At 42.2% G+C, this 21,514-nt stretch overlaps 1 protein-coding gene across 1 annotated transcript in view; it reads left to right on the forward strand.

Annotated features, from left to right (window-relative positions):
• The window catches only part of slc9a5 (solute carrier family 9 member A5), a gene marked incomplete at its 3' end in the record, with an annotated part of 29,249 nt that overhangs the window by 5,637 nt on the left and 2,098 nt on the right, over positions 1-21,514 (forward strand). Inside the window, exons 2-13 of the mRNA XM_080730089.1 lie at positions 2,973-3,275; positions 4,598-4,761; positions 5,401-5,479; positions 5,865-6,042; positions 6,638-6,858; positions 7,502-7,704; positions 9,536-9,625; positions 11,373-11,443; positions 15,903-16,029; positions 17,343-17,431; positions 18,325-18,445; positions 19,774-19,923. Coding sequence (XP_080586215.1) covers positions 2,973-3,275; positions 4,598-4,761; positions 5,401-5,479; positions 5,865-6,042; positions 6,638-6,858; positions 7,502-7,704; positions 9,536-9,625; positions 11,373-11,443; positions 15,903-16,029; positions 17,343-17,431; positions 18,325-18,445; positions 19,774-19,923 — 1,796 coding nt within the window. The remainder of the gene's footprint in view (positions 1-2,972; positions 3,276-4,597; positions 4,762-5,400; positions 5,480-5,864; positions 6,043-6,637; positions 6,859-7,501; positions 7,705-9,535; positions 9,626-11,372; positions 11,444-15,902; positions 16,030-17,342; positions 17,432-18,324; positions 18,446-19,773; positions 19,924-21,514) is intronic.

Raw genomic sequence — 21,514 nt, forward strand, 5'->3', positions numbered from 1 at the left:
ACTCTCATGAGCCCCTTTTCGACTGCAGTTTTAGCACCATACCATACCACACTACACCCCACCACACCGCACCACATAAAAATATCTACATTTTCCATTACAAAAAAGTACCCCTATCGGTAAGAAACAAATTGACCCTTTTAACTGTGATTATAATACAATATACATTTGTATTACAACTATCCTAATTATAATGCACTGTAATGGATTATAACTGTGATTATAATACATTATAAAGTATTAATGTATTACTATGATAATTAAAATACACTATAATAGATTATAATAGTGGTTATAACACAATAGAATCTATTATCATGTATTACAACTATATCCTGGTGGTCTAAATGAAAAGTCAGTGAGTGATCAGTCATTATGAAGTGTTTGGCGCTATTTGGCCTAGCTCAGACCTACTCTAGAGTGGATACTTTTTAGTACCCTGTTTAGTACCACTTTCACACCACTCTACCCAGGTCCTTGTAGTGGAAAACCTGGCACAAGTGGGCGGTGTGGTGTGGAGTTGGGCCAGTGGAAAATGGGCTATAGACTCCAATGTTATTTCTCCAATGAACTTCTGGTGTGACTTTGACCCCCCAGCAGGGCACATGAGCAGAGTTGAGCGAGGAGAGATCGCGCTCTTCGCTCCAGGAGGTGTTATCCCCCTCGCTATTTGCTCATGTTGACCCCCCCCCCCCCCCCCTTAGTTACCTTAGTTCTTTTTAATATACCTTGGTAGAAACAGTTTGGCTCCTTCCCTTTCTTAAGGCCAGACCACTGCAACTAGTCGCAACTCCTTGCAACAAAACAGTTTTTAAGGCCAGTCCACACCAGAATGTTTGTCTGTCTGAGAGATTACACAGTTATACATGTATATAGCCTACAGTTTTTTGAGGATTCAAATTTAAAAAACAGTTCGCACCGCATTTCGAGCTTGTATATCTGCTACTTTTGATATGTTTGTGTGATGCTGTAAATTGTAGTATGTTCAGTAGGGCGTCACGGATAGTCATTAACAAAAAGTTATAATATGGAGATAAGAGGTTTCTGCATGACATGTTTTGTTTTTTCTGTTTTCTTTTGTTTGTTTTATACCATGTATAGACTCTAACAGCCGTAGGTAAAAATCGGAGTCATACACCTATCCAGGCAACCCTGCCCACACAGCATCCACGTCCTCTCTCTCTCTCACTCACACACACACACACACACACACACACACACACACACACACACACACACACACACACACACACACACACACACACACACACACACACACACACACAGAGCGGTTTAGCCTGTGGCTGATTTATTTCCACACCTTTGTTGTGTGCCGCCATGTCTGGTGCTGCAGATGCAGTATCTGTGGTGAGATGAATGATGGAGGAAAAAAATCAACATCAGGACAATGATGTTAATCGGCAACAAACCACTAATACAATAATAAACTTGCATAATTTTATACTGTACAACAACCACTTTACACATACAGTAACACATTAGACATGGACCGGTCTGTCACTGACAGACAGAGACTCAGATATTAACAGACCGGCCCTATCTAGACAGCTATAGCTAGAGCAACTACATAACACATGTTGATAAGTGACATTTTGACCACTATTTGTGTCTATTCTTTCTCTGATAGTGGGCGGGTAGTTTTGACCTCCACTCAGCCACCACGCAATCAATGCAACACAAAAAAGATGTTAACTGATGCAGCCTTCTGTAAACAGTGTTTCTGGGCTGTATTCAAAACTCTGGCTTTGGCCTGCCAAAACACAGGACACAACATTCTGATCCTGTTGGATGCTGTTATAATTCCCAATGGCGAGACTGCCCTCTTAACAGATGACCTCCTACTATTGTAATTGAAGTTAGCAGATGGTTGTTTGGCAGTGCCAGCTCATGTAGGGTGCCAGGTCATCTATGGTGCCAGCTGATGTAGGGTGCCATGTCAGCTAGGGTGCATCAGTTAAGCAGCACAAAGCTACAAGACACAGAGGAGTGAATGGGTGTATTTTCTTAAGGGCCATTTATAGTTACGTATGGTTGATTTTGTGTACGTTTGGGGGTGAGACAGTACGTACGGTAATTGCGTCGACATACATAGTTGCTCTCTCCGTTATTTATGTGCCGACCCGCTCTCCGCTCCAATTCTGCTCCCGTTTGGGCCACGCGCCACATGGAGGTGTCTTGACCCGACGACCGACGTGATGTTTGCTGTCGGCAACGGCAACGTTATCGCGGTAAATGCAACTCTGCGAGGGACCGAGGTACAGATTGAGATTAACCACCCGGACTGAGTAATTATAACAAAACACACTGCACCCCTCTTGCTGTTGATGGACAGGCGGTGTGAGTGTGTGTGCGCGCGTTTGGTTTTCTCATGCCAATAAAGCCGTTTCAGGCTGTGACTGTGAGGAGGAGTCCAGTGCTCTTCAGTGATTGCAATGATGTTCCCTTTTTCACGTTTCTTGCTAAATTATATTTCTTGTTGGGACACATAGTTTCAGAACCGCTGTCATAAGTAATTTTCCTAACTACTGCCACGGTTGACAAAAGTTCACCACGGGTAGTTCAATCGTACGTACGTCTTTATCGGTTTTGATCCGTCGGGTTGAGTGCTGACCGTAAGGTTACGGACAGAGTCAATTATGTACGGAGCTACGGAGCAACCGGATTAAATGACTCTCCCCCTCCGTTTCTTGTGTATTCCTGCAGTCCTTAAGTACTACTATGCATGGTACTTTACATACATAAATAATGCAGAATATGAGCCCTCAGCCACTTGCAGGTCAACATAAAACATCAAATCATCTAAAAAGACAAAATCTAAAACTTAATATAGACAATCACAAAAAGATCTACATGTATATGTATGACAGTTAATTTGAGAGTTTGCATTAACTCATAATCTAATATCTAATATCATTGTGTTTTCTATTCTTTTTTCCCTCAACTCTGTCCAGTGTTTCATTTCTCCCAGCGGTGGACCACGGTGGTTCCAGAGTCCTGTATGTTGATCCTATTGGGCCTGGTTCTGGGGGGCGTGGTCCTCATAGCCAATAAGAAGCAGCTGTATCAGCTGGAGCCCGGCCTCTTCTTCCTGTTCCTGCTGCCCACCATCGTTGGGGATGCTGGGTATTTCATGCCCGCCAGGCTCTTCTTCGACAACCTGGGCGCCATCCTGCTGTACGCTGTGGTCGGAACGCTCTGGAACGCATTCTGCACTGGCTTCTGTCTGTACGGGGTCAAACTTCTGGGGATAATAGGTCAGTCAAAGGTCATAACGGTTAAACTACTGAGGAGCGCTTAGGTCAACTATGTAGAATTTAACTCATTCACAGGCAAGAATATTTAACCAAACCACTAACCACACTGCTAGTCACAGAATATTTATAGATTTTTCGATCCATCGCCCATCCGACATGGACACGCTTTCTGTGAAGAAAAACAAAAAGAACATGGCTCCTTTGGGATATGTAATCTATAGTTAAGATATGTAATCTATAGTTAAGATATGTAATCTATAGTTAAGGCTGATTGGATGTTTTCACAAACACAGAGCCAGAACAGGTAAGTGGAGAAAAAACTAGAAGCAGTGCTCTTCCGAGCACAGGTCTCCACCAGGCCACACAAATTGCCCTGTTATAGCGCCACCATGAGGCTGATCTGAGAAATTTGAAGTGGTATTTCTTCCTCTGCTTAGTGGGAACGTGCACGCCCAATTTCACCAAGATTGCACGCTGTGTTCATGATTTGAGGCATTTTGTTCAAAACGGAGCAATCCTGCACATTTTGGAAGCCAATTGTAGCCTATCAGGATGGAATATGGAAAATCAGACATATCCATGATGATCACATGACTGTAGAGATACTGTTTCCCGATTTGTAGGATTTGTAGAAATGTGTTTTGCAAACATCGGCCTCATGGTGGCGCTAGAACAGGGCCATTTGAAAAATGTGGGGCAGAGGTTCTGAATTGGCATCCAGGGAGTGTGTGTGCTCATTTTGGCAGCGACCGGGCCAACAGCACCGGAGATTAGCTGGTAACAAACTGGAGGACACACGGACGCACGCACGGACGGACGGACAGGGGCGAAAACATACTCTCCCCCATGTCTTCGGCTGTTTAAAAAAAACAACACTTATGACGTCATTTCTTATGTTCCGGTTCCACTGTGATTACATTTTTTTATAACAGATGGGGCTGTTTGCTAACCTGTGAAAAATGTTTTAATGAGTCACTCGTCTTTTGCGCTGTGGACCTCGGATGATTTGACGAGTACACTCATTAGTATTACTCATCAATGGCAGTGAAAGAGATAAGTTTTAGATATTGGTTTGGGGGTCACTGTGTAGGAGTGCTAAGGGAAGGGGCTGCTTTTTCATTCACATGCTTCACTGTGTGTGTGTGTGTGTGTGTGTGTGTGTGTGTGTGTGTGTGTGTGTGTGTGTGTGTGTTGTGTGTGTGTGTGTGTGTGTGTGTGTGTGTGTGTGTGTGTGTGTGTGTGTGTGTGTGTGTGTGTGTGTGTGTGTGTGTGTGTGTGTGTGTGTGTGTGTGTGTGTGTGTGTGTGTGTGTGTGTGTGTTAGATGCGAGGGTGGACGCAGGATTGATGGAGTTCTTGTTGTTTGGAGCATTGATCTCGGCTGTCGACCCGGTAGCTGTGATCGCTGTCTTTGAGGAAGTTCACGTCAATGAGACACTCTTCATCATTGTTTTTGGAGAGTCACTGCTTAACGATGCTGTCACTGTGGTAATTAAGACATGCATGCACACCAAACACACACGCATGCACGCACGCACGCAAGCAAGCACGCGCGCGCGCACACACACACACACACACACACACACACACACACACACACACACACACACACACACATAGAGAGAGAGTGCCAGAAAGAAAAATACTTAGTGTTAATATACACATTTTCCATTTGTAAATAGACCCTTATGGGTTAGTAAGTTGTAGAATGTTTAAAACTATTTGGTTATAATATCAATGAGTAGTAGAACTGGCTCAGTCTGGTCCAGAATGGTCTGGCTCCTGTCATGGGGCCAGTCTAGAACAGTTGAGTGTGCTCAGATAGAAGATAGCTGGAGTTCAGACAGCCCGTCTGTCACTCAGTCTCCACAGCAAATCTACTACACTCACACATTCTAATGTAATGTAACAGTTCTTAGTGTCAAAGTACTCACTCACTCACTCACTCACTCACTCACTCACTCACTCACTCACTCACTCACTCACTCACTCACTCACTCGCTACTTTGGCTACTTCGAGTCTAACGTGTGTGTGTGTGTGTGTGTGTGTGTGTGTGTGTGTGTGTGTGTGTGTGTGTGTGTGTGTGTGTGTGGGTGTGGGTGTGTGTGTGTGTGGTGTTTGTCTAGGTATTGTATAAAGTGTACAACTCCTTTGTGGAAGCTGGGCCAGGAAATGTTCAGACAGTTGACTATTTCAAAGGAGTAGGTGAGTACTAATAGCAACAACGAATAATACTATATCTACCAATACTGCTGCTGCTACCACAACTACTAAATACGGCTACTACTACTACTACTGGTATACTACAACAGTTAATACTACAACTATTAGTTCTGATATTGATACTTCTCCTCTCCTCTCCTCTCCTCTCCTCTCCTCTCCTCTCCTCTCCTCTCCTCTCCTCTCCTCTCTCTTCCTGTTTTCTGTGTTAAATAATTGACAGTCAGAGTGACTGTATGAACCTAGTTTTGAGGTCAGGCATAGAGACAGAACTATAATAATTGGATGGATGGGTGGATTCTGGGACTTTTAACTCCCCTCCCTCTAATGTTCTCCCATCTCCTCTCCTCCCCCCCCCCCCTCTCTCCAGCCTCCTTCCTGATAGTGAGTATAGGAGGTACATTAGTAGGCTTGGTGTTTGCTGTCATTCTGGGCTTCATCACCCGTTTCACTAAGAAGGTTCGGATCATCGAGCCGCTCTTCGTCTTCCTGCTCGTCTATCTGGCTTATCTGACCGCAGAGCTGTGCTCTCTGTCAGCCATACTGTCGTAAGTGACGCGCACGCGCACACACACACACACACACACACACACACACACACACGCACGCACGCACGCACGCACGCACGCACGCACGCACGCACGCACACACACACACACACACACACACACACACACACACACACACACAGTTATCCCATGCAAGCTTCTAGATCTGCAATCTTTTGAAAAATCTTGAAAATTTGAGCAAGTCTTTTCTTGCTCAAATATAAAATATTTCTGACCCGATTTTATGAATGTCTTGTAAATCTAAATACATGTTTTTGAAAAATGCATATCAGTGGTTCTCAAACCAAGGACCCCTAGAATTATATGTAATTGGCCGCCGACCCCCATCTCGAAATATTATGTATCAAAGACCCCCGGAAGCAGAGATTTGGGTTACAAAAGTTTGCGTTTGAAAAATACATATTCAAATTCAAAAAGATTTGCAAAAAAAACAAAAAAAACAAAAACATTTTTTTTGCAGATGTACAGCCGTGCTGCGAGCTTGTAGATCTTCTATTTTTTAATAGTTAAAGCATAAAATAATGGTTCAATTGGTTCCAAGTCTTAACCCCTACCTTTCTTTCTGACCAATCAGAATGACTTTCTGTGGCATCGGGGCCAATAAGTACGTAGAAGCCAATATCTCCCAGAAGTCTCGGACCACAGTGAAGTACACCATGAAGACTCTGGCCAGCATCGCTGAGACCATCATCTTCATCTTCCTGGGGATCTCAGCTGTGGACAAGTCCAAATGGGCCTGGGACACTGGCCTGGTGTCATCTACACTCATCTTCATCTCTATCTTCAGAGTTATGGGTATGGCTGACTCACTCAGTGGTGGGAAAAAGTACTCAAATGTTGTACTTAAACTATCAATTCTGCAATGTAGAAGTACTCTGTTAAAAGTAAGTCTTTTACTCAAGTAAAAGTACAAACGTATTGGCATCAAAATGTGCTTTAAGTACCAAAAGTAAAAGTACTCATTATGTAGAATGCCCCATTTCCAAGTTTTCAAATGTATAGAAATCTTTTGAAAATTGCAGATCTACAAGCTCACGCGACACATTGTGAGCTTGTAGATCGGCTATTTTCAAATGGCCAAATGAATGTGGGGTTGAAATGTTTAATGTATGTTTTGTAATAATAATCAATATACAAAGGAACTAGTAAATAAAGTTTTCAAATAAATGTAGTGGAGTAAAAGTACAATATTTGGATCTGAGATGTAGTGGAGTAGAAGTACAAGTATTTGAAATTGGAACTACTCAAGTGAAGTACAAATACCTAAAAAATTGTACTTAAGTACAGTACTTGGGAAAATTGACTTTTTTACTTTACACCACTAAACGGACGGACGGACAGACGGACTGACTGACTGATTTGTTTATTGCATGTGATAGTGCCTCTGTCAGTCACTATCAGCAGGCTAACACTGTGACTCTCTGTCCTCCTGTTCAAGGTGTCATTGGTCAGACATGGATTCTCAACCGCTTCCGTCTCGTCCCATTGGACAAGATTGACCAGGTGGTGATGTCATACGGTGGCCTGCGGGGGGCGGTAGCGTTTGCTTTGGTGGTTTTGCTGGATGTAAAAGATGTCAAAGCCAAGGATTACTTTGTCGCCACCACGATCGTAGTCATCTTCTTCACTGTGATGTTCCAGGTAACACTGTCTAAACTATTCCTAAACAATAACACTAATCTTTGATTAATATGTTTTAGGTTTTTTTCATACACGTACAATTGTTATTGCGACCATAGGTCGTAGTTAACTATGAAAACTGGCACATCATGTCCGTAGAGTCGCAGAGTCGTAACGCCTAAATGTCAATGTCACATTGTTCTGACATCATATTGTTGACATTGTGACATCACACTGTTGTGACATCACCTCATCAAAGATCAAACCCTGGATATTCATACATGGAGACTAACCCGACCCAGATGATGCCCTGTTATTGCAACCACACTAATAGAATCCCTTTTATGCCCATCAATTTTAAGCCCATCTGGGAACCCATATCTGGGAATTCCCATACAATAGAATCCCTTTTATGCCATCAATATTAAGCCCATATCTGGGAATGCCCATATATGGACATATTGTGTCAGTTTAACCAGTGTGGTTGCCGCGACACGAGTCACACTTGTAAATTAGGACATCTGACATCATACATACAATCCCTTTTACACCCATATATGGAGATCCCTGATGTACAGTTGTACAAAACTAAATTTTTCAGCTGAACCGCCGAGCCAACCAATATGCCCATAAAAGGGGACAAGGACTGAAATACAGATACTGACACGCACGGACGCCTGTCTGGGGTCTCACAGCACACAGTTGGTTCTACAGACAGGGATCTCCATATATGGCATAAAAGGGATTGTATGTACGATGTCAGACGTCATAGACGTCACATAACAAGTAAGCATGTCTGGGGTCTTGCAGCACACAGTTGGTTCTACAGACTCCAACTTTTGCACACGGATAGCTCAGACTTTTGCCTACAGTATGTTCTTAGCTGCCCTTTAGGGCGAGGTCGCTTTTCGCCCTTAGGCGTCTCACTGGTTATATATTAACAAATTATTTTTGTCCTGTCATGTGAATTCCGAAATTCTCCACACATGAGGGCAAACTAGACGAATGGAATTAGTGCACAATATTTAGTTTGGGAAAATGTCTATCAAGAACTGTAACTGTAGTGATGAGACTGTGTCTACTATTTTACTACTATGAAAGTAGTATTACGTAATGTATTTTAAGAAGCGGTGTATTAACTCCAACAACTATTTGCTAGCTATTTTATTCTAGTACATTGTAGTCTAGTCTACCGTAGTCTTGCTCAGATAGACACGGTTTGGTCTGCCCTGGAGATGTAGCCTGAATTCTGTTCATAAATACTGAATAAACCTAAAAGGGCAGTGGTACAATACACGCACACATACACACACGCACGCACGCACGCACACAAACGCGCGCACACACACACACACACACACACGCTCACAGACACAATTGCACGCAGTGAGATGTATGTAAATCTTGATGATAATTGGTTGATGGTAGCAGAGTAACAATATTACTTTCTGTAACAATGTTAATGTCTGTCTGCCATCTGTCTGTTTAGACAGACAGATGGCAGACAGATGAAAGACTGGCAGAAATCAAAGCACACTGATCATCACAGACTCATCTCTACTAGTCTAGAGCTGCAACTATATCCATTATCTTCACAGCTGTTATTCTAGATTACTTGTAAGATTTATCACATGCTTGAGAAGCATGTTTTTTTTTATGTTTTTTTTATATCAAACTGACAAAAAACGCCAAATGTATAATTACCGGTACTTAAAAAAAACATATTCAGACTAGCTGTCTCTGAAGAAGGATAAGCTATCTCTCTCTCTTCCTCTCTCACTCTATCTCTCTCCAGTCTAAATATGTATCTATGTCTCTCTGTCTTCAGTCTAACTGATTGTCTCTCTACCAGGGTCTTACTATCAAGCCACTGGTTAAATGGTTGAAGGTTCCTCGTGCCACCAACAGGAAACCAACCATTAACGAGGAGATTCATGAGAGGGTGAGTCTGTGTTGTGTATTTTCTCTCTGTGTGTGTGTGTGTGTGTGTGTGTGTGTGTGTGTGTGTGTGTGTGTGTGCGTGTGCGTGTGCGTGCGCGCGTGTGCACACGCGTGTGGCCATGTGTGCGGCCATGCATGCGTGCATGTGTGTTATTACTTGCTGTATTCATCTAGTATATGTCCTAGTGACTACTTGCACTGTGCAACAAACATCAGTTTAGTACATAAAATAATGTATTTACCGGTATGTATATAGTGTATATATATAATGTATTTAGTTCTCCTTCTCTTCTCCTTTCTATCTTTTGAAATAGCCAATCTTGTAGATCTGCTGTCTTCACAGAAGATTTGCCTATTATGACTTGGAGGCCATCTGGCCATGGCCATGGCCAATTGGAGGTTTTTTTTCTAAGCACAGTGTATGTTCTAAATAGTTTTCACTGGGAGCGCTGCATATTTACACTACAATGGAAATGCCTGAAACATGAAGAGGCACTGAGTGTCTGTTTTGCGCTGGTTGCAGGAAGTTGAGAGATTTTCATCTTGGGGTGTTTGGAGGAGCGTTTGAGAGGAGCGCTTGCATTTTCATCTGGGAAAAAAATGCTTTGTTGGACAAACAGCCTGTGTTGTTTGTTAATACTGGCACATTTCTGATATGGGAGAATGCGAGATATCATGGTTGTTGGCTGAACTCTGAACTACAAGTGGAGTTTGTGGGAGGAGACATGGATATGTCACTGTCAGTAGAGAGGTTGCAAGGGATTTCCAACGCAGTGCTTTTACTACTTACAAGTCAACAGAGGTACTCGCTGTGCAGTATGCCTGTGATGTGAGAGACCATGAGCTATATTTTCGTTCTTACCCCTTATCCCTAGCCTAGTTCCAGACCCTGAATCGCTAGCCACACCCCTTTAATTTTTTTGTTTCTGCGATTCAGGTCTAGAATCGCTCTCATTGAGGAGGCCTGCCTCGGTTGAAAATCCGATCGGCGAATCAGTGTCTTGTGATCAGCGTGGGGGCTTCCCAGAACTCATGTGTGTTTCCAAGTACACCAGCGCCGCCGCCGTACCGCACCGCGCATCGCGTCGCGGTAAAATGCGGTAAATTGCGGTAAAATGCGATCGAGATCGATACGATCTCGCTATGAAACACCAGTAGCAGGCATGTTATGTTGTGTTTGATTACTAGTTCGTAGTGCTCCTATTCTGACTGTTTCTTTGGTTAGCAAGTAGCACTAGCAAGCAACAACATCGCTATGATCGGTATGCCCGAAACTGAAGGTTTTGTGGTGCAAAAACTACATGTGATTAAAATACATTAATTTTTTTAATCACGTTAATTTTATGTAATTAATTAATCGCAATTAATCCGTTAAAGTCCCAGCCTAACACAAATTGTAAATACTGTCATAAGAGTTTATGAATAATGGATGAAAATAGAGCCCCTTGCCTGCTTTTCAGACTAGAACTCACAGACTCTGTGTCAATATCTCTCTCACTCTAGTCTATCGGTCTCTGTCTGGCTGTCTCTTTTTCTGTTTATCTATCTCTCTGTGTGTCCGTTTGTCTCTGTCTATCTGATAATCATAACTGCAAGAGGTGGCTGATTAACGCATCAAACCAAGCCGTGATGCTAAGTCATCATCACTATCATAAGGCTAATGAACCGAGACAAAAGATTAACTTGGTGGTGTCTTTAACTAATCCCTTTGTGTAACCTTTGACCCCTTGCTGACCTCTGGCCCGCAGGCCTTTGACCACATCCTGGCAGCTGTTGAAGACATCGCTGGACTACAGGGATACCACCACTGGAGAGACAAGTAATAACACACTGATGCTACTGTATGTTAGCACCACTGCACTAGCACTGGAGAGACAAGTAATAACACACTGATGCTACTGTATGTTAGCAACACACTGCACTAACACTGGAGAGACAAGTAATAACACACTGATGCTACTGTATGTTAGCAACACACTGCACTAACACTGGAGAGACAAGTAATAACACACTGATGCTACTGTATGTTAGCAACACACTGCACTAGCACTGGAGAGACAAGTAATAACACACTGATGCTACTGTATGTTAGCAACACACTGCACTAGCACTGGAGAGACAAGTAATAACACACTGATGCTACTGTATGTTAGCAACACACTGCACTAGCACTGGAGACAAGTAATAACACACTGATGCTACTGTATGTTAGCAACACACTGCACTAACACTGAAGAGACAAGTACTAACACACTGATGCTACTGTATGTTAGCACCACACTGCACTAACACTGAAGAGACAAGTAATAACACACTGATGCTACTGTATGTTAGCAACACACTGCACTAACACTGGAGAGACAAGTAATAACACACTGATGCTACTGTATGTTAGCAACACACTGCACTAACACTGGAGAGACAAGTAATAACACACTGATGCTACTGTATGTTAGCAACACACTGCACTAACACTGGAGAGACAAGTAATAACACACTGATGCTACTGTATGTTAGCAACACACTGCACTAGCACTGGAGAGACAAGTAATAACACACTGATGCTACTGTATGTTAGCAACACACTGCACTAGCACTGGAGACAAGTAATAACACACTGATGCTACTGTATGTTAGCAACACACTGCTCTAACACTGGAGAGACAAGTAATAACACACTGATGCTACTGTATGTTAGCACCACACTGCTCTAACACTGGAGAGACAAGTACTAACACACTGATGCTACTGTATGTTAGCACCACACTGCACTAACACTGAAGAGAGAAGTAATAACACACTGATGCTACTGTATGTTAGCAACACACTGCACTAACACTGGAGAGACAAGTACTAACACACTGATGCTACTGTATGTTAGCACCACACTGCACTAACACTGAAGAGAGAAGTAATAACACACTGATGCTACTGTATGTTAGCACCACACTGCTCTAACACTGGAGAGACAAGTAATAACACACTGATGCTACTGTATGTTAGCAACACACTGCACTAGCACTGGAGAGACAAGTAATAACACACTGATGCTACTGTATGTTAGCAACACACTGCACTAGCACTGGAGAGACAAGTAATAACACACTGATGCTACTGTATGTTAGCAACACACTGCACTAGCACTGGAGACAAGTAATAACACACTGATGCTACTTTATGTTAGCAACACACTGCACTAGCACTGGAGACAAGTAATAACACACTGATGCTACTGTATGTTAGCAACACACTGCACTAGCACTGGAGACAAGTAATAACACACTGATGCTACTGTATGTTAGCAACACACTGCTCTAACACTGAAGAGACAAGTACTAACACACTGATGCTACTGTATGTTAGCACCACACTGCACTAACACTGGAGAGACAAGTACTAACACACTGATGCTACTGTATGTTAGCACCACACTGCACTAACACTGAAGAGACAAGTAATAACACACTGATGCTACTGTATGTTAGCAACACACTGCACTAACACTGGAGAGACAAGTAATAACACACTGATGCTACTGTATGTTAGCAACACACTGCACTAACACTGGAGAGACAAGTAATAACACACTGATGCTACTGTATGTTAGCAACACACTGCACTAGCACTGGAGACAAGTAATAACACACTGATGCTACTGTATGTTAGCAACACACTGCACTAGCACTGGATAAACAAGTAATAACACACTGATGCTACTGTATGTTAGCAACACACTGCACTGACACTGGAGAGACAAGTAATAACACACTGATGCTACTGTATGTTAGCAACACACTGCACTGACACTGGAGAGACAAGTAATAACACACTAATGCTACTGTATGTTAGCAACACACTGCACCAACACTGGAGAGACAAGTAATAACACACTGATGCTACTGTATGTTAGCAACACACTGCACTAGCACTGGAGAGACAAGTAATAACACACTGATGCTACTGTATGTTAGCAACACACTGTACTAGCACTGGAGAGACAAGTAATAACACACTAATGCTATGTTAGCAACACACTGCACTAACAAAACTTGTAATGTCATACATTATTACACTAAGATACCAGTAAGGCAAAAAGCGTGCATGATGGAATAGGATGGAATTCATTTGCAAGTGTGATTCGAGTTGTGGTTGGTTTAAGTTGGACAAAATATTATCCCAAATATGGATATGACTGATGTCTGTCTCTGACATCATAGATGTCTTATGTTATGGGCATATATGGGCAGGTCTGCTATAGATATTGAGGCATTTGTAAATGAATTCTGTCTTGGCCATATATGGAGCGTCCATATGTTGCCAAATATGGGTCAACAATGTGATGTCACAACAGGTCAGCTATAGACATTGAGGCGTTACCTACCTACTTACTCACTCACTGATGGTCAGGATCTGCCAGGTTTGATAGTAAATGCTCCTTACTGTCGCAATAATGTGTAAAGTTCTATATTCTGATGTCAGTTGAAAAAACCAAGGCACATCTTCCAAAAAAGTTAAAAATCTTTAAGAATAAATGCTAGTTCATCATAGCAAAATAAATGTTTTTCCACCTTTAAGGCCATCTTCTTCTGGGCTTCCAGGAAAACACCACAAATCACAAGCCTATATATAATCATAGATAACATCAATACCCAATACGACTCAGCTGTGTAAAAGGCAAACGCCCAGGCTATCATCCCTAGGTTAACGATGTATAGAAAGAAAGTAGAGGTCAACAGTCATGTGTAAAATCAATAGAGAAACTATACAATAGAGTGACCCAGAAATATAAATAATCCAATGCTGCTGCTACTGTATTTGAAGAGACATTTTGATTAATGTGTACCTTATTTGAGTATGTACTTTTTGGATTATTTGTATTTCTGGCTTCAGAAGCGTAGTGACTCTGAGGCTGTCTCGAGAGATTATATATGGGCTTGTGTTTTAAGTTTACTTTAATTTTTATTGCATGCCCTGAAGAAAGCCATATAGGCGTAACATGTTGGCTGTTTTTATTGTTTTATGATGAACTAGCGTTTATTATTTAAGCTTTTTAACTTTTTTGGAAGATGTGCCTTGTTTTTTTCAACTGATCTGACTTCAAAGGCTCCGCCCTTTTTTAACGAAAGAGAACCTTCCTACATTGCATGTACCCTATCTTATAGACATTAAGAACACTGTAGCAGCATTTATTATTTCGTTCTGATACTGCTATATAGACTAGTATTGTTCAATGGCAGGAGTTTCCCTGTCTCTCCAGTTCTTTAATAAACAGAAAATACATTTTCAGGTAGGCTGCCAAACAGGAGAGAGTACCCATTTATCAGCTACAATTTTACAATGTTCCAGTTCCAATTTTGTCTGCTGCTCATTTCTTTGTGTCACCACTTCCAATTTATTTTCTTTATCCTGTGTCCTGTGTGTGTTCTCTCTCCTGATTGGATAACATGTACGTATATCCAAACCTGAAAATGCTTTTTTCCCCCTATTACCTGAAGAGCTGGAGAGGCTGGGAGGAAATATAAAGCTATTTTTAACACTTATTTTAACAATCTACTTATAGCGCAAACAACATTCTAACAACACCAATACAAGCCTAACAATACTTTAACAGCATGCTGAATAACACTCCAATCTAAAATCTAAAAAATAAATACAAAAATGTAGATATACCAAAACATCTTTCTCAGTGTTTCTCGGATCATCAGACCATGAAAGTTACACACATCTTAAAGCTGTTCACTCCTCCTTGTCCAACGCACAGATTTCTTCAGTGCAAAAATACTCTACAGAGCACACTATATGTGAATGCCATTTTGGTGAAATCTTACACCAACGTAAACGATGCGGGTACGTAATAGATGTAAAGCAATCCCCTGCAGACCTTGTCCACATGATGTGATCCAGCCCCAAGCTGAATGAATACTGGCTTGAAATATTTGAATCCTTTCAGAAAGCTTTAGGTCTGACAATAGATCCTAACCCTCTTACAGTGATTTTTGGAATTCCAGCTGAGCCCAATTTGCCTACTGCTATGCAAAGGATAATGGACTTTGCTTCTTTGTTAGCTAGATGTGTCATAATACTCAAGCGGGAACATACCTCTCTTCATTTCATTTTTTATTTAGTTACTTAGTTGTTTTATTAGTATTTCGTTTCTGTGATGACCAGAGTTTGTTATTGGGTGGGGGTTAGTTTACGGGGATGGGGTGGGTTGAGGATGTGATTGGTCTTTTTATCAAACCAATTGAAAATGTCTATCTCCCTCTCTCTCTGTGCAGATGGGAGCAGTTTGATAAGAACTACCTCAGTAAGTTGTTGCTGAGGCAGTCGGTATACAGGAAGAGTGAACTCTGGGAGGTTTATCAGAAGATCAACATCAGAGACGCTATCAGTGTCATCGACCAGGTAATCAGGAAGTTATCCATTAATACACCAGGTAAAAGTATTTACATATTATAAAGACATAAATGTTGTTTTATTGTTATCCTGAAGCACATAGAAGAACACTGGAGCATGAGGCTATGAAATAGCTTATCTTATTCTCTCTTGTCATTACTGTGGTGAACCAGGGGAGGGCAGTATTATTCAACACATTACATAAAGTGTACTTCTTTGACAGAGGAGTTTTATTGACTTGAAGTCTGACATACAAAACATCAGTATCAAACACATCATGTAAAACAATTTATGTCAAAAACGTCTCTTCTCATCTGAATAAAAATGACGGGCAGGAGGGAAATAAAGAGGGAGCAGGGAAGGAGCAATAGGGAAAGTGGAGTAAAATATAGAGAAACAGCTAGAGTGTGAAAAAAGAGCACTTGTTATCCAGGCCATCATGTAACAAAAAGGTCACATTTTCAAGCCCAGCTGGGTGTAGCCTGTAGCTGGATGCAGCCATGCGTCCTCTTGAGAAAGACACTGGACCACTACACGTTCAATTGTCTGTGTACAAAACAACAAAGCTACAAAAAGGCCAAGAATGGACAGCTGTTGCCATAGTTTTGTGATAATGTCCTGGTAAATGAAAATGGTTGGGTTAAATAGCACAAGGAACGGGGTCATGGCAAGAATAAAAATGTTCTTCCATTCAAAGGACAGAACTGAAATTTGCTAGGAGAGAGGGGAGTGGAAAAGGTGAAACAAACTCATATTGATTGGTTAATCAAGGAAAAAAGGTAGAGGTCAGCTCAGCTTTGATTTGTGGCGCGTCACATCCGTCACACAGTGACATGGGTCAGGCAATTAGTTTGCAGCTTCATGTCGGCGGCTCCCATAGTAATGACTTGTAGCCTGTAGCTTTGTGGCCAGCAGTGTGAAGGCAGCAGAGATCAGTGAGTCAGGTGTGAAAGTGAACCCTGCTTATCAGAGCAGAGGAATGTGGAGGGAAACTCCAGACAAGACCAGACTTCTGCTGGATTCTTGAGAAAGCAGCGTTGGCCCTCCACTCTTTTTAACATACAGTATATAACATATATATTGTTATAAGTTATGTATTAATTAACAAAGATTAATAATAATTTACACACATACAAATTAATAGCCAATATTAACTCATTTAACTTTCATAAAAGTCCACTCGCCTTCATATTTCCTATGTATTATTGTTTTCTATCGTTAGAAATTCAAGGGAGATACGGTGTGTGTGTGTGTGTGTGTGTGTGTGTGTGTGTGTGTGTGTGTGTGTGTGTGTGTGTGTGTGTGTGTGTGTGTGTGTGTAGGGAGGTAATGTTCTGACATCAGCCAGATTGTCTCTCCCATCTGTGGCCAGCAGAGCATCCTTCCCTGAAGTCAACGTTGCCAATTACCTGTAAGACACACACACACACACACACACACACACACAAATCAACACATTGAATACCGTCCAGCAAAGCAGGCTGCGCAGCGGTGATGAACTGGAACGGCTCCATGCGTGCAGCCACAAGTTAACAGCAATGTTATTCCAGCAGGATCATCCAGATTCCAGATTATGAAGAATCGCACCGTCGTTTTTAAGTATCCGATATTAGAGGGCAAGTGGCTCCTTTGCTGTGGCATCAATGTCCACTTCATGGACTACGATCACACTTGTTTTAATCCATTTTACAGCTCACGGTAGTGTGTTTGTATTGCGGCATCGATAGCACATTGTTTCCTGTTCCAGAGACTACGGAGCGCACCATGGTTCAAACAGCACAGCTCTGCGTTAATCGCACAATAAAAAAAATAACGCGTTAACTTTGACAGCCTTACTTAAAAGTAAATTCCGTGCCACAAAAAAAACGTTTGAGAGTGTTTAAGAAAGTAAAGAATACCGAAATGGCCGCTGTTCGTTTTTTTCCCCTTTCTATTCGGAAACCCTCGGTTCGGCACCCATAGCCTAGACGAGTGCAACTTATATCATTGGCTAACCGTTACCATGGATCCCATAGCCTGGACGAGCTGGATGATCTTAACCAATGTAATTGGCTAACCGGCTATCCTCATCAATCACAATAACATCTGGTGTATTAGCTGTCAAAGATGTAAAGAAGATGTCTGGGTTATCACAGAGATGAAACAAACACACACACACACACACACACACACACACACACACACACACACACAAACCAAGCACTGTAAATTGTGTGTGTTCTTAAAGGTGTAACGGTTTTATTCAATGTGATACTGTGGTAATTAAAATGGTCTATCTATCTATCTATCTATCTATCTATCTAGGCGTGAGAACGGCAGTGGAGTTTGTTTGGACCTGCAGGTCGACACGGTGGGAGGGGTCAAGGTAGAGGAGGGGACCGAGACACACCACATCCTCACAAACCTGTATAAACCCAGGAAACGGGTACGAAAATACACACACACACACACACACACACACACACACACACACACACACACACACACATTGTCCTTATTGTTCAAGTGTAGACAGTGATCATTTTACTGTATATTTAACACAAATTCCCAAAATGAATAGAGAGAGGGACAGGTGCAAAACAAATGATAAAGATCAGCAGGAGCCTGGCAATCTGGGAACCCATCATCAAAGAAAGGGCGACGCCCACTCGGTCTGTCGCGTAGCCATCATTGACTCTGTCTCGAGAGATTGGGAGCCTGGTGACTCCTCTAACATAATGTAGGATCTACATACATCTGGAATAAAAATAATTGCCAACTTGACCAATGTACCCTGGATATGAACTACCTTATGGCGGTTCTAGATACTTCACCATCTTTAAGTCAAAGGTGCTTTAAGTCAGAGGTGTGGAAACACACACACATTTAAATCCCCCTTTCTTCTCCATGCCCCTATGTCTGGCACATATTATAGGGCATAACAGTGGGCGTGGTTTACTGGTGCCACTAAAAGATCTGCCATTAATTACAGGTACTTGCAGATATCTGAAGAATTGGGCTGTTGAAAGATCATATCTGTTCACCAAAACTCTAAAGGAAGCAAATGTGCCGTCTCCATGCAGGTTACTAATAGTTAAGGGAACCTAGTTTTAACGATAGTTCTAAAGGGGAGATAAAACAAGACCTTTTGTGTGAGCAGATCTTCATCAGTTCAGATCAGGTCATAAATCTCACACAGGGTCATTTTGGACAGAGGCACATTCCAAATCACCTGGTTCTTTGGGATTGAGAGCGGTTCATCAGATAAGCTGTAATAAACCCTGTCAAATGGACATCATTTTCTGGTTGCCAAAGAAACGGTAGTAGTGTCTGATTCTTATCTTCTCTCTCTTTCTTCAGACTGCGCCCCGGGCCAGTGTAATAACTGGATGGGGGTGCTCTACAAATCCAGAACCTATGAATAAACCTATATGAACCTATGATTCAAAACATTGCAGGGGACTAGTCGCACAGACAAGCGGGGGTGTTATGTTGAAGCAAACACAGGATGCCTGGTTAATTGCTTAGTGTTTATATGGAGAGAGAAGGGAAGAAGGGCCATGTGGTGGTCCATCTGTCTTTAAGTGAGATAGAAAAAACATATATACCGTATATACAGTTAGTATATATCAATGAATATTGTTATGGTGGTTGTTCTTGTGAGTGTGCATTTAAGACTTGTGTACTACATGTTGTGTTAACACCTTTCTCTATAGTCTAACCCTAAATGTCTATGTCACTTTTATGTCTTATGTCGTTTTGTCTCTTATGTAGTACCAGTCACATTATAGTCGTCACTTCATGTCGCTGGGCGATCAGGAGCGTCAGGAGAGAGAGGTGTTCCAACGAAACATGAAGAGTCGGATGGAGACATACAAATCTGGCCGACACAAACGCCACAAGAAGGATCGCAGCCAGAAGAAGGCAAGACTTTCTTAGTATACTATATGTATGCAGTAATAATAATGATGATGATGATGATATTTATTACCAGTAAGACTCCCTAATCGGGAGATAAGCGACCGTCAGGTCGCATGTATGCACAAATTGGCCTTAGCAACCTCATGGTGGTGCTAGAAGAGGTGCATGTGAGAAATCAGGGGCGGAGGTTGTGGTTTAACAGCCAAGGAGTGTGTGTGCAAAGTTTGGCATGGACAGGGGCAACGGTGCCGGAGATAACACACAGTGTGATGGTCGCAATTATTTTTGTATTATTACTAGTAAGACGCCTCAGGGCGACAAGCGACCTCGCGCCACAGTGATGTGGAAATCAGGGATGTGGACATGTGGGATGTGGACATCAGCGATCTCCATATATGGGCATAAAAGGGATTTGTTCCCCTGGCATCACATGGATCTCCATATATGGGCATAAAAGGGATTTGTTCCCCCTGGCATCACAGGGATCTCTCTAACAGGGCATCATTAATATTGATGACATCAGGGAACTCCATATATGGGTATAAAAGGGAATCTGTTAGTGTGACGTCACAGTGAAGCCAGTGCGTGATGTCAGAGCGGCAAACCCATTCTGTAGTAGTTCCCCTGACATCACAGTGATAACAGAGCATGATGTCAGAGCGGCAAACCCATAGACTGTAAAAATGTGTACACGTCTACACAGACGGACACGGACAAGCTGTGACGTTTCTCATAGTAAACTGTGACCTTCGTTCGCAATTATTACTTAAGATTTTTCCCTAACATCACTCAAAGCGGTACACAGTATATGTACAGTCATGTCATCAACATGGATCTGTCCCATTTAGCGCCACCATACGGCCGATTTTTACATGCGACCTGACGGTCGCTTATCTCCCAATTAGGGAGTCTTACTGGTTACTTAATAAGTGTAGTTTGACTGTAATTAGACTCTGGACTTACTGTTGTCTGTCTGTAGTTTGATTGTGGGCTGATTGTAGTTGTCTGTTGTAGGACTGGTTTTGAGTGTGAGTGAGATGGCCACACACACACACACACACACACACACACACACACACACACACACACACACACACACACACACACACACACACTAGACTGTAAGGAAAATGACTGAGTCTCTAACTAGTATCTAAGTAAATTAAATTCTTTCTATTTCTGTTTTTTTGTGTGGGTGTGTTTATTGCAATCTGTGCATAATTATGTTTGTGTGCGTGTGTGCGTGTGTGTGGGTGGGTGTGTGTGTGTGTGTGTGTGTGTGTGTGCGTGTGTGTGTGTGTGAGAGAGAGAGAGAGAGGCTAAATTGCCACCTTGCCACAGCAGACAGTTTTTCATTTTCCATTTGTCAGGATGTTTCGTGATTACAGTGGAGCCATGCTTTGTTGTGAAACACAAAGAAAGAGAAAACACGCAGCACCATATACAGAAAGAAACAGGAGAGGCTAATTGAGGGTTCTAGTTTCCTTCTCTTACGCTGCTGTCAGAACATGTAGGACTACACAAGTTATAGTAGGCCGATGTAGGGAAATGTAGGCGACTAACATGAGCAGACACAGTGTAAGTTAAACTAATG

This window comes from Nannobrachium achirus (assembly GCF_963921795.1).
Source record: "Nannobrachium achirus genome assembly, chromosome: 7".
Taxonomy (NCBI): domain Eukaryota; kingdom Metazoa; phylum Chordata; class Actinopteri; order Myctophiformes; family Myctophidae; genus Nannobrachium; species Nannobrachium achirus.